The sequence below is a fragment of the Salmo salar genome, chromosome ssa01, assembly GCF_905237065.1.
Source record: "Salmo salar chromosome ssa01, Ssal_v3.1, whole genome shotgun sequence".
NCBI classification, from domain to species: Eukaryota; Metazoa; Chordata; class Actinopteri; order Salmoniformes; family Salmonidae; genus Salmo; species Salmo salar.
The window spans coordinates 87,386,444-87,400,132 of record NC_059442.1 but is presented as its reverse complement, the minus strand read 5'-3'; the positions used below and the strand labels follow the sequence as shown (position 1 = coordinate 87,400,132).

Sequence of the window (13,689 nt, the reverse complement as noted above, 5' to 3'; positions counted from 1 at the left end):
CTTGAAGTCATAAACAGCGCTGTCAATCAAGCATTGCTGAGAGCTGCTGGCAAACGCAGTCAAGTTTGAATGAATGCTTACGAGCCTGCTGCTGCCTACCACCGCTCAGTCAGACTGCTCTATCAAATATCAAATCATAGACTTAATTATAATATAATAATAAACACAGAAATACGAGCCTTTGGTCATTAATATGGTCAAATCCGCAAACTATAATTTGGAAAACAAAACGTTTATTCTTTCTGTGAAATAGGGAACCGTTCCATATTTTATCGAGCGGATGGCAACCCTAACTCTAAATATTGCTGTTACATTGCACAACCTTCAATGTTATGTCATAATTATGTAACATTCTGGCAAATTAGTTTGCAACAAGCCAAGCGGCCCAAAGTGTTGCATATACCCTGACTCTGCGTGCAATGAACGCAAGAGAAGTGACACAATTTCCCCAGTTAATATTTCCTGCTAACATGAATTTCTTTTAACTAAATATGCAGGTTTAAAAATATATACTTCTGTGTACTGATTTTAAGAAAGGCATTGATGTTTATGGTTAGGTACATTTGTGCAACCATTGTGCTTTTTTTTGCGAATGCGCTTTTGTTAAATCATCCCCCTTTTGGCGAAGCAGGTAGTGATTCGATGATAAATTAATAGGCACCGCACTGATTATATGCAATGCAGGACAAGCTAGTTAACCTAGTAATTTCATCAACCATGTGTAGTTAACTAGTGATTATGTGAAGATAGATTGTTTTTTGTAAGATAAGTTTAATATTCGCTAGCAACTTACCTTGGCTCCTTGCTGCACTCACGTAACAGGTGGTGCAATGTAATCGGCCATAATCGATGTCCAAAAATTGGCACAGGTATCGTAGGGATTGGACCAAAACGCAGCGGGAATGTGTAAACTCATCTTCTTATTTTATTAAAGAAGGAAAACAAAAGAAACACGTATACAAAAACAACAAACGACAATAAACAGTCCCGTCAGGTGCACGAACACAAAACAGGAAATAACTACCCACAAATCCCATAGAAAAAACACCCCTCTTAAATAGGACCTTTATTTAGAAGCAACGAGGAGCAGCTGCTTCCAATTGAAGGTCAACCCAATAAACACCACATAGAAATAGACATACTAGAACTAACATAGAAATAGACTAACAAGAACATAGCCCAACAAACCCCGAAACACTCTAAACAAACACCCCCTGCCACGCCCTGACCAAACTACAATAACAAACAATCTATTTTACTGGTCAGGACGTGACAAAAATGCAGATTACCGATTGTTACAAAAACTTGAAATCGGCCCCAATTAATCGGCCATGCCGATTAATCGGTCGACCTCTACTTTCAAGGAAAATAATACACAAAAGGTACGTGAAGACCTCTCATATTGCTAACCTTACTACAATGGCAGTAAATATTTTTGAGAATTCGACAACTCATAATGAAAGGAAACGTTATTAATATCACACCTTTTTCTTAAGTGAATGGTTTCACACACTATCTGCCTGAGAACAGCGTTATTCTTCACTATTTACATTGCATGCAGTGTACCAGTGTAGGTTCCGTCCCTCTCTTCGCCCCAACCCGGGCTCAAACCAGAGACCCTTGAACACATCAACAACTGACACCCACGAAGCATCGTTACCCATCGCGACACAAAAGCGCAAGGGGAACAACCACTTCAGGTCTCAGAGCGAGTGACGTCACTGATTGAAACGCTATTAGCGCGCACCACCGTAGCCATTTCACATCGGTTACAGCAGCATGAGTGAGGTTGATGGAAACTACAATTTCACTTTGTCACAGAAACACAATTTCCCCAGCCATTAACACATTGGTTGCTGTAGTTTCATTCACCTCAGTCGATCTACAAGCACATTAGCTATACTTTTTTGTTGTTGTTGCAGTTTTACAGCTTATTTCCTGCAATTCTATACATTTTGCCATAGGGTGAGGAGAAATGTTGGCCGTTTTAAAGCTAATTTCCTGCGATTCTACACATTTTGCCATGACATTACATTTTGTTAAGATAAATAAATGAGGGACTCTGGAGATCAGCGCCCCTGGGCAGCCCCACTGATGACTTGTTTTTGTTATTCCAAAAAATAAGGTCCAGACCTCAGTGTCCTCATACTGTATGTAGCTAAACCCTGTTGACAGACTATAATCAAAGACTGTACAGTATGAACATACTGGGGACTTCTATTGGAGAAGCAGTTTTAGCCTATCACGCTTGAAGGCGATGTCCAGACCGACTTTGGCTAACTAAACTCATGCGTAGAAACGGTTGTTTCGCGCCGAACTGCGAATGTGCAGGCCGTCAAATCAAAGGCACTTGTTCGATATTAAATAGCTTTTGACGAAAATAAAAAGGTGTCAGCTTGTCACTTTCACGAGTTTGGAGTAATGACATGTTCTACTACTTAAGACATATGCCACCAATCTAGGCTGTGCCTTTAGATTTCGAAAGTATTTTTATGTGAATAAACAGAACACTAGGATCTAGATACTAAATGGTTTGTCTTTATTTCATCACAGTTTCTTTCTCTGTTGATTTGCTTGAATAGAGAGCATTGTGAAATTCACACAATAACACACACTAACACACACACACACACACACACACGGGAGTATACCTCGTTCTCTCTAGAGCCGATGTCACTCACACGAAGAAACCTGGAAGCAATTTCTGTTGCAGATGATAGTAGCAAGTGCCATGATCTCAAGCAATTTTGCAGATACACGAAGCAATTCAAACGCGATTGAAATTGCCTCAAGAAGCAACCCAGATGCAACTCTGTTGCCAGCAACAACATATGCGTACAGGTTGCTTCGTGTGACATCGGCTTTATCATCAGAAAACATTTAGTTAACAGAGAATGAATAGCAGCCTTGTAGACCAATCAGATGATATCTCTACACATGAGAAACATTACAACATCCTGTATTCCGAGGCCAACAAAGTGAAAGTGACGTGGATGAAACGTGTAGAGAGGAATCGTCGCAGTCAATTGACTGTTGTACCTGTGTGACCAGACTGAAATGACAGTGCTCTATGTTGGTGTCCCGTTCCACATGTGGTTGAGTAGACTATATAAGCAGCGCAATGCAAACCAGTCGTATAAATCACTGTGAGCTGCTGTATACCCTTGCAGAAGTGTTTGAAGAGCGAGATTGGATGCTGCAGATTTCATTCCTTTCGGATTATTTGAAAAAGCAAAACATATTTTTTAGCAATAATGGGTGTTATGGTTTCGCAACTCTTCTCTCGTTTCTTCGAGAAAAAACAGATGAGAATTCTGATGGGTAAGACTTATTTGCAATTTTGTTAATGTCATTATTATTACAATGTTGCAATGTTTGTACAATGTTACAATGTATTTGTTACAATGTGTTATAACATTTATTTTGTTTGATTGATTTTACATAGGCCTATATTATATGCATATTATTAATATTACATCGGTTTTAAAATGATCCATATTGTTCCTACAGTTGGGTTAGATGCTGCAGGGAAGACCACAGTCCTGTACAAACTAAAACTTGGAGAAGTTGTCACTACTATCCCCACTATTGGTAAACATTGATTGATATATATAGGCTATATCCGATGATTGACATCTTTTGCTTCTCATATGTATTTCACCCAGGACTGCTAGATAGAGCATAGCTGAATGTCTTTTGTGCTGATCACCATAGGGTTCAATGTGGAGACGGTTGAGTACAAGAACATCAGCTTCACGGTGTGGGATGTAGGTGGTCAGCACGTCATCAGACCTCTGTGGAAGCATTACTACCAGAACACTCAGGTAGTACTAACCCTAACACTCTCAACTAACCCTAACCCTCTCAACTAACCCTAACCCTCTCAACTAACCCCAACATCCTGAACTAACCCTAACCCCAACAGCCTTAACTAACTCTGACAACCTCATCTACCAGCCTCAACTAACCCTAACACTCTCAACTAACCCCAACATCCTCAACTAACCCTAACCCTCTCAACTAACCCCAACATCCTCAACTAACTCTGACAACCTCATCTACCAGCCTCAACTAACCCTAACAGCCTCAACTAACCCTAACCCTAACAGCCTCACCTAACCCCAACAGCCTCAGCTAACCCCAACAGCCTCAACTAACCCTAACCCTAACAGCCTCACCTAACCCCAACAGCCTCAACTAACCCTAACAGGCTCAACTAACCCTAACAGCCTTAACTAACCCTAACAGCCTCAACTAACCCGAACAGCCTCAACTAACCCTAACACTCTCAACTAACCCGAACATCCTCAACTAAACCTAACCCGAACATCCTCAACTAACCCTAACCCCAACAGCCTCAACTAACTCTGACAACCTCATCTACCAGCCTCAACTAACCCTAACACTCTCAACTAACCCCAACATCCTCAACTAACCCTAACCCTCTCAACTAACCCCAACATCCTCAACTAATCCTAACCCTCTCAACTAACCCCAACATCCTCAACTAACCCTAACCCCAACAGCCTTAACTAACTCTGACAACCTCATCTACCAGCCTCAACTAACCCTAACCCTCTCAACTGATCCCAACAGCCTCAACTAACCCTAACCCTCTCAACTAACCCCAACATCCTCAACTAACCCTAACCCCAACAGCCTCCACTAACTCTGACAACGTCATCTACCAGCCTCAACTAACCCTAACACTCTCAACTAACCCCAACATCCTCAACTAACCCTAACCCTCTCAACTAACCCCAACACCCTCAACTAACCCTAACCCTCTCAACTAACCCCAACATCCTCAACTAACCCTAACCCCAACATCCTCAACTAACCCTAACCCTCTCAAATAACCCAAACATCCTCAACTAACCCTAACCCTCTCAACTAACCCCAACATCCTCAACTAACCCTAACCCCAACAGCCTCAACTAACTCTGACAACCTCATCTACCAGCCTCAACTAACCCTAACAGCCTCAACTAACCCTAACCCCAACAGCCTCAACTAACTCTGACATCCTCATCTACCAGCCTCAACTAACCCTAACACTCTCAACTAACCCCAACATCCTCAACTAACCATAACACTCTCAACTAACCCCAACATCCTCAACTAACCCTAACCCCAACAGCCTCAACTAACTCTGACAACCTCATCTACCAGCCTCAACTAACCCTAACAGCCTCAACTAACCCTAACAGCCTCACCTAACCCTAACCCCAAGAGCCTCAACTAACTCTGACAACTTCATCTACCAGCCTCAACTAACCCCAACAGCCTCAGCTAACCCCAACAGCCTCAACTAAGCGTTACCCTAACAGCCTCACCTAACCCCAACAGCGTCAACTAACCATAACACTCTCAACTAACCCCAACATCCTCAACTAACCCTAACCCCAACAGCCTCAACTAACTCTGACAACCTCATCTACCAGCCTCAACTAACCCTAACACTCTCAACTAACCCCAACATCCTCAACTAACCCTAACCCCAACAGCCTTAACTAACTCTGACAACCTCATCTACCAGCCTCAACTAACCCTAACAGCCTCAACTAACCCCAACATCCTCAACTAACCCTAACCCTCTCAACTAACCCCAACATCCTGAACTAATCCTAACCCTCTCAACTAACCCCAACATCCTCAACTAACCCTAACCCCAACAGCCTTAACTAACTCTGACAACCTCATCTACCAGACTCAACTAACCCTAACCCTCTCAACTAATCCCAACATCCTCAACTAACCCTAACCCTCTCAACTAACCCCAACATCCTCAACTAACCCTAACCCCAACAGCCTTAACTAACTCTGACAACCTCATCTACCAGCCTCAACTAACCATAACACTCTCAACTAACCCCAACATCCTCAACTAACCCTAACCCCAACATCCTCAACTAACCCTAACCCCAACAGCATCAACTAACTCTGACAACCTCATCTACCAGCCTCAACTAACCCTAACAGCCTCAACTAACCCCAACAGCCTCAACTAACCCTAACCCCAACAGCCTCAACTAACTCTGACAACCTCATCTACCAGCCTCAACTAACCCTAACCCCAACAGCCTCAACTAACTCTGACAACCTCATCTACCAGCCTCACCTAACCCTAACCCCAACAGCCTCAACTAACTCTGACAACCTCATCTACCAGCCTCAACTAACCCCAACAGCCTCAGCTAACCCCAACAGCCTCACCTAACCCCAACAGCCTCAACTAACCATAACAATCTCAACTAACCCCAACATCCTCAACTAACCCTAACCCCAACAGCCTCAACTATCTCTGACCACCTCGTCTACCAGCCTCACCTAACCCCAACAGCCTCAGCTAACCCCAACAGCCTCAACTAACCCTAACCCTAACAGCCTCACCTAACCCAAACAGCCTCAGCTAAGCCTAACCCTAACAACCTCAACTAACCCCAACATCCTCAACTAACCCTAACCCTCTCAACTAACCCCAACATCCTGAACTAATCCTAACCCTCTCAACTAACCCCAACATCCTCAACTAACCCTAACCCCAACAGCCTTAACTAACTCTGACAACCTCATCTACCAGACTCAACTAACCCTAAACCTCTCAACTAATCCCAACATCCTCAACTAACCCTAACCCTCTCAACTAACCCCAACATCCTCAACTAACCCTAACCCCAACAGCCTTAACTAACTCTGACAACCTCATCTACCAGCCTCAACTAACCATAACAGTCTCAACTAACCCCAACATCCTCAACTAACCCTAACCCCAACATCCTCAACTAACCCTAACCCCAACAGCATCAACTAACTCTGACAACCTCATCTACCAGCCTCAACTAACCCTAACAGCCTCAACTAACCCCAACAGCCTCAACTAACCCTAACCCCAACAGCCTCAACTAACTCTGACAACCTCATCTACCAGCCTCAACTAACCCTAACCCCAACAGCCTCAACTAACTCTGACAACCTCATCTACCAGCCTCAACTAACCCCAACAGCCTCAGCTAACCCCAACAGCCTCACCTAACCCCAACAGCCTCAACTAACCATAACAATCTCAACTAACCCCAACATCCTCAACTAACCCTAACCCCAACAGCCTCAACTATCTCTGACCACCTCGTCTACCAGCCTCACCTAACCCCAACAGCCTCAGCTAACCCCAACAGCCTCAACTAACCCTAACCCTAACAGCCTCACCTAACCCAAACAGCCTCAGCTAAGCCTAACCCTAACAACCTCAACTAACCCCAACAGCCTCAGCTAACCCCAACAGCCTCAACTAACCCTAACCCTAACAGCCTCACCTAACCCCAACAGCCTCAGCTAAGCCTAACCCCAACATCCTCAACTAACCCTAACCCCAACAGCCTTAACTAACTCTGACAACCTCATCTACCAGCCTCAACTAACCCTAACCCTCTCAACTAACCCCAACATCCTCAACTAACCCTAAGCCCAACAGCCTTAACTAACTCTGACAACCTCATCTACCAGCCTCAACTAACCCTAACCCTCTCAACTAACCCCAACATCCTCAACTAACCCTAACCCCAACAGCCTCCACTAACTCTGACAACGTCATCTAGCAGCCTCAACTAACCCTAACACTCTCAACTAACCCCAACATCCTCAAATAACCCTAACCCTCTCAACTAACCCCAACATCCTCAACTAACCCTAACCCCAACAGCCTTAACTAACTCTGACAACCTCATCTACCAGCCTCAACTAACCCTAACAGTCTCAACTAACCCTAACAGCCTCAACTAACCCTAACCCTAACAGCCTCACCTAACCCCAACAGCCTCAGCTAAGCCTAACCCTAACAACCTCAACTAACCCTAACAGCCTCAACTAAGCCTAACCCTAATAAACCTCAACTAACAGCCTCAACTAACCCTAACAGCCTATCTTAAACACTCAGGTATTCTTACCCTAATAGCCTTAACTATTGGATCCATTTCAAATCCAGTCAATTCAGAAAATGAACTCAAATTCCAATTCCAATTTTCCTCATTCCTTAAAAGCATGTGTCTGTGTTCCAATGTCTTCATCCAGGGTCTTATATTTGTGGTAGACAGCAACGATCCTGAGAGGATAAATGATGCCTCAGAGGAACTACAGAACATGGTGAGTCACCTGTCCTTCCATTAATCTTTCCACACTTTCCTATAGCAACTCTTAAGTTTGCTCTTGGCCACCAGAGAGGAGCGTAGTAACGGTATAATGGTATCTTTCTGATTCCCTACGAGGAATGTAATAATACAGTAATATGACTGTTCTAATAGAGATAGGAGCGAGTGTTTACCTGTTTAATGTGGCTGTTCTGATTCCCTGTGTTCTGTGTTATTGATCCTCCACACACGATGCAACATTACAGAGAAAAGTGTAATAACTCAGTCAGTACTGTGGCTGTTCTGATTCCCTGTGTTCTTTGCTGTTGACCCACAGCTTGAAGAGGACCAGTTGAGAGATGTAGTTCTGCTGGTGTTCGCCAACAAACAGGACCTTCCCAACGCCATGTCTGTCAGTGACATCACAAATAAACTGGGACTGAGGAAACTTCAACTGAATACTCCTGTAAGAATGACCATCTAGAAACTCTAAGGTTTCGCGAGCCAATTCTAGCTAGCATTAGCGCAATGACTGGAAGTCTATGGTATCTACTAGCATGCTAGCTGTTACCATGCTAGCAGTTACCATAGACTTCCAGTCATTGAGCTAACGCTAGATAGCAATTGCGTTAATGCTAATGAGCAACTTTCTTCAAACTGCATGCAGAGACATAAAAATGGTGTCCATGAGTTCATCTGACTCTGGGGAAGTAGATAAAGGGCGTCATTCCCAAAATCCTGATGTATCCCTTTAAATGTCAAACTCTACAACGCGCCTCGGATTGAATCCCTGCCCAGATTTGGTAAATAATACACCCTGATTGTTTGTCATCTCTCCTCAGTGGTTTGTCCAGGCTACCTGTTAATGAATGACTGTTTTAATGACTGACTGTTTGTCCTCTCTCCTCAGTGGTTTGTCCAGGCTACCTGTTAATGAATGACTGTTTTAATGACTGACTGTTTGTCCTCTCTCCTCAGTGGTTTGTCCAGGCTACCTGTGCGACCCAGGGTTCAGGTCTGTTGGAGGGACTGGACTGGTTGGCTGACCAGCTTTCCAAGCGCTAACTAGCTGAGTTGGCTCTGGGGTGAAGTTACCCCTAGGTACAGGTCTAGGATCAGCTTCCCCTCCCCAATTCTAACCTTAACCATTAGTGGGGGAAATGTAAAACTGACCCAAGATCAGTGTCTAGGAGCAACTTCACCTTACAACAGCTGCGCTCAGCCCTTCTTAAGAAACGACCAGGACACAACATTTACTCAAGGACAACCATACAATCAGAACAAAACTTAGAAGTGCCTTTCTGAAAAGTTTCCATTTGAAAAATGTTTTTTTCTAATGTATTGCACATATTGTAACATGTAAAGTTCTAAATGTTTTATGTTAAAATAATTGCATCACTGAATGAATGTAAGCAGATTCTTTATCAAACCCCCTGTATTTATTTCCTGACTTCAATACCTCACTACCTCTAATAAAATAATGTGTTTAAATGTATCTGCAGTCGTTTTCTTTGTGGGTGTGGTCACTCTGCAGATGGAACAGTAACAATTCAAAAACAACAAATACAAGACAATTGTTTCAGTAATTTCCCTCATCATCACAGCAGGGTCTGTGTAATAGAGACCAAGACTAAAACTCGTCGGGGACATATTTGCGAACATATTAACAATGCAATACCGACATCTAAAGGTTGGACCTCACAATTGCATGGAGAATGTATGATAGCATCCCTTGATTAAATAAACAGTATGTTATATAAAAACATTTAAACTACAGTATATAGCCTTAACATGATAGTATTGATTGTAGAGTATAAGGTTGTGAGCTCTTGGAAGTTCAGATACAATTTCAACAGCACTACACGATCCCAGTGCTTGCTGGCTTATTTTCCAGGAAACAGCATTGTGCTGAGATAGATATCTCCCACTAGGCACACACTGGTTGAATCAACATTGTTTCCACAGCATTTAAATTAAATTACGCTGAACCAACGTGGAAAAGACGTTGAATTGACGTCTCTACACAGTGGGCTTCAATTTCACTGAGGGAGATTTAAAATGAGGACTATCCGAGGATTAACCTTCACAGTGTGGGAGAATAATCTCTCAGTCTCATTTATCGTTTTGGGGCCAATAAAGGAATAAAGGAAATCATGCTTCTAATCTACAGTGTTTAGGACCGTTTTCCTGAACTGAAACAGACATGGCCTCACCACGGTGTTGTTTTGGTAATTATTAGAAGGCCTAAGTATTCAGACCCCTTGACTTTTTCCACATTTTGTTACGTTACAGCCTTTTTCTTAAATGTCATTTTATCCTTATCAATCTACACACAATACCTTATAATGACAAAGCGAAAAGAGGTTTAACATTTTAAACATTTATAAAAAATAAAAATGAATACCTTATTGACATAAGCATTCAGACCCTTTGCTATGAGACTCAAATTTGAGCTCAGGTGCATCCTGTTTCCATTGATCATTTTTGAGATGTTTCTACAACTTGATTGGAGTCCACCTGTGGTAAATTCAATTGATTGGACATGATTTGGAAAGGCACACACCTGTCTATATAAGGTTCCACAGTTGACAGTGCATGTCAGAGCAAAAACCAAGCCATGAGTTCGAAGGAATATGTAATGTAGAGCCGTAGGGAGACCGGGCAAAGGGAGGAGACAGCAGGACTTAGAAAACCGATCCACAACAACCAGGATCGTGGTGTTGCCCTGTGATGGAGGAAGATCTGTCAGGAAGTCCACCGACAGGTGCGACCACGGCCGTTGTGTAACGGGTAGGGGTTGTAACTTCCCTCTGGGCAGGTGCCTGGGAGCCTTGCACTGGGTGCACACTGAGCAGGAGGTAACATAAACCCTCACGTCCTTGGCCAAGGTGGACCACCAGTACTTCCCACTAAGGCAAAGCACCGTCCGACCGATGCCAGGGTGACCAGAGGAGGGTGACGTGTGGGTCCAATAGATCAAACGGTCGCAGACAGCAGACGGAACGTATAGGCGCCCAGCTGGACACTGGGGGGGAGTGGGCTCTGTGCGTAACGCCCGCTCTATGTCCGTGTCCAACTCCCACACCCCCGGTGCCACCAGGCAAGAGGCTGGAAGTATGGGAATGTGATCCATGGACCGCTCCTCTGTGTCATACATCCGGGACAGTGCGTCTGCCATAGCGTTCTGGGAACCTGGTCTGTAGGACAGAGTGAAAACAAAACGGGTAAAGAACATGGTGTCACGTCCTGATCCTAGTAAGATGTAATTTTCTATAGTAGAGTAGGTCAGGGCGTGACAGGGGTGTTGTGGGTTGTTCTATGTTTTCTATTTCTATGTTTAAGTTCTAGTTTGTCTATTTCTATGTTGGGATTGTTTTGGTTGATCTCTAATTGGAGGCAGCTGATCCTCGTTGCCTCTGATTGGAGATCATATTTAAGTAGGGGTTTTTCTTCCTGGGTTTTGTGGGTAGTTGTTTTCTGTTTAGTGTATGGCACCTGACGGAACTGTTTTCGATCGTTTTGTTGTTTTGTTAAAGTATATTCATTAAAAGTAAATATGAGCACTATACACGCTGCGCCTTGGTCCCCTTTATACGACCCGCGTTACACATGGCCCACCTTGCCTGGCGAGAGTTCAGTGTCCTCGCCGCCCGGATGTACTTCAGATTGCGGTGGTCCGTCCAGATGAGAAAAGGTTGTTTAGCCCCCTCAAGCCAATGTCTCCACGCCTTCAGAGCCTTGACAACAGCCAACAGCTCCCGGTCCCCCACATCATAGTTTCGCTCCGCCGGGCTGAGCTTCTTCGAAAAGAAAGCACAGGGGCAGAGCTTTGGTGGCGTGCCCGAGCGCTGAGAGAGCACGGCTCCTATCCCAGCCTCGGACGCGTCCACCTCCACTATGAACGCCAAAGAGGTATCCGGATGAGCCAGCACGGGAGCCGAGGTAAACAGAGCCTTCAGGTGACCAAAAGCCCTGTCCGCCTCAGCCGACCACTGCAGCCGCACCGGTCCCCCCTTCAGCAGTGAGGTAATGGGAGCTGCTACCTGACCAAAACCCTGGATAAACCTCCGGTTGTAGTTGGCTGCACTTCCTTTACCGTGGTGAGAGTCGGCCAATTACGCATGGCTGAAATGCGGTCACTCTCCATCTCCACCCCTGAAGTGGAAATGTGGTACCCTAGAAAGAAGACGGACTATTGGAAGAACAGACATTTCTCAGCCTTGACGTACAGGTCATGCTCTAACAGTCGACCAAGCACCCTGCGCACCAGGGACACATGCTCGGCGTGTGTGGTGGAGTATATCAGAATGTCGTCGATATACACCACTACACCCTGCCCGTGCAGGTCCCGGAAAATCTTGTCAACAAAGGCCTGGAAGACTGATGGAGCATTCATCAACCCGTACGGCATGACGAGGTACTCATAGTGCCCAGAGGTGGTACTAAATGCTGTCTTCCACTCGTCCCCCTCCCGGATTCGCACCAGGTTGTAAGCGCTCCTGAGATCTAATTTTGTGAAGAAGCGCGCCCCGTGCATTGACTTGATCGCACTGGCGATGAGAGGCAGCGGGTAGCTGTACTTCACAGTGATCTGATTGATACCTCGATAGTCAATACACGGGCGAAGACCCCCATCCTTCTTCTTTACAAAAAAGAAACTCGAGGAGGCAGGTGAGGTGGAGGGCCGAATGTATCCCTGCCCCAGGGATTCGGAGACATATATTTCCGTAGCCACCGTCTCCTCCTGTGACAGAGGATACACGTGACTCCTGGTAAGTGCTGCGTCTACCAGGAGATTTATCGCACAATCCCCCCGTTGATGAGGTAGTAATTTAGTCGCCCTCTTCTTACAGAAGGCGAGAGCCAAGTCGGCATATTCTGAGGGGATGCGCACGGTGGAGACCTGGTCTGGACTTTCCACTGTAGTCGCACTGATGTAAACCCCCACACACCTCCCTGAGCACTCTCGTGACCACCCCTTGAGAGCCCTCTGTTGCCACGAAATAGTGGGTTCATGACAGGCCAACCAGGGTAGGCCCAGCACCACGGGAAACGCAGGAGAATCAATAAGGAAGAGACTGATTCTCTCCTTATGACCCTCCTGCGTAACCATGTCTAGTGGAGCGGTGGCCTCCCTAATCAGCCCTGACCCTAATGGTCGACTATCTAGGGCATGCACAGGGAAGGGCATATCCACAGGAACAAGGGGGATCCCTAAACTATGGGCAAATGAACGGTCAATAAAATTCCCAGCTGCGCCTGAATCTACGAGCGCCTTATGCTGGGAATGCGGGGAAAACTCAGGAAATGAAATAAACACATACATGTGAGCAACAAGGGGCTCTGGGTGAGCCTGGTGCCGACTCACCTGGGGTGACACGATAGTGCCCTGCCTGCTGCCTCGACTCCCTGAGGAACCCCCACAGCACCGACCAGCAGTGTGCCCTCTGCGGCCACAGATGGTGCAGGGTATGGCCCCTCCTCCTCTCTCCCAACGATCCATCTTCTGCAGCACGCGATCCATGGCAGTGCCCAGATGTTGCAATATGGTTGCGTGCTGCTG

At 45.3% G+C, this 13,689-nt stretch overlaps 1 protein-coding gene across 2 annotated transcripts; it reads left to right on the top strand.

Moving 5' to 3' along the window:
• The first annotated feature begins 2,979 nt into the window (after positions 1-2,979).
• On the top strand, positions 2,980-9,355 carry LOC106599922 (ADP-ribosylation factor 4-like). 2 transcript variants are annotated; one of them, XM_045723667.1, is made up of 6 exons: positions 2,980-3,321; positions 3,511-3,591; positions 3,715-3,824; positions 8,071-8,142; positions 8,464-8,592; positions 8,969-9,007. In XM_045723667.1, exons 1-6 carry the CDS (start codon positions 3,255-3,257, stop codon positions 8,990-8,992), a joined length of 483 nt encoding a protein of 160 aa, XP_045579623.1. In that variant the 5' UTR covers positions 2,980-3,254; the 3' UTR covers positions 8,993-9,007. The 2 variants fall into 2 exon arrangements, with proteins under 2 accessions (XP_045579623.1, XP_045579619.1); XM_045723663.1 differs by lacking the exon at positions 8,969-9,007 and adding an exon at positions 9,105-9,355 and having other exon boundaries at positions 2,981-3,321.
• Positions 9,356-13,689: the final 4,334 nt, after the last annotated feature.

Bases quoted from the DNA above. Each gene is read 5' to 3' on its own strand.
- LOC106599922 (XM_045723663.1), top strand. From the start codon at position 3,255: ATGGGTGTTATGGTTTCGCAACTCTTCTCTCGTTTCTTCGAGAAAAAA. The intron at 8,143-8,463 runs GTGAGTCACCTG...GTTGACCCACAG, and splicing joins CAGAGGAACTACAGAACATG to CTTGAAGAGGACCAGTTGAG. The intron at 8,593-9,104 runs GTAAGAATGACC...CTCTCTCCTCAG, and splicing joins AACTTCAACTGAATACTCCT to TGGTTTGTCCAGGCTACCTG.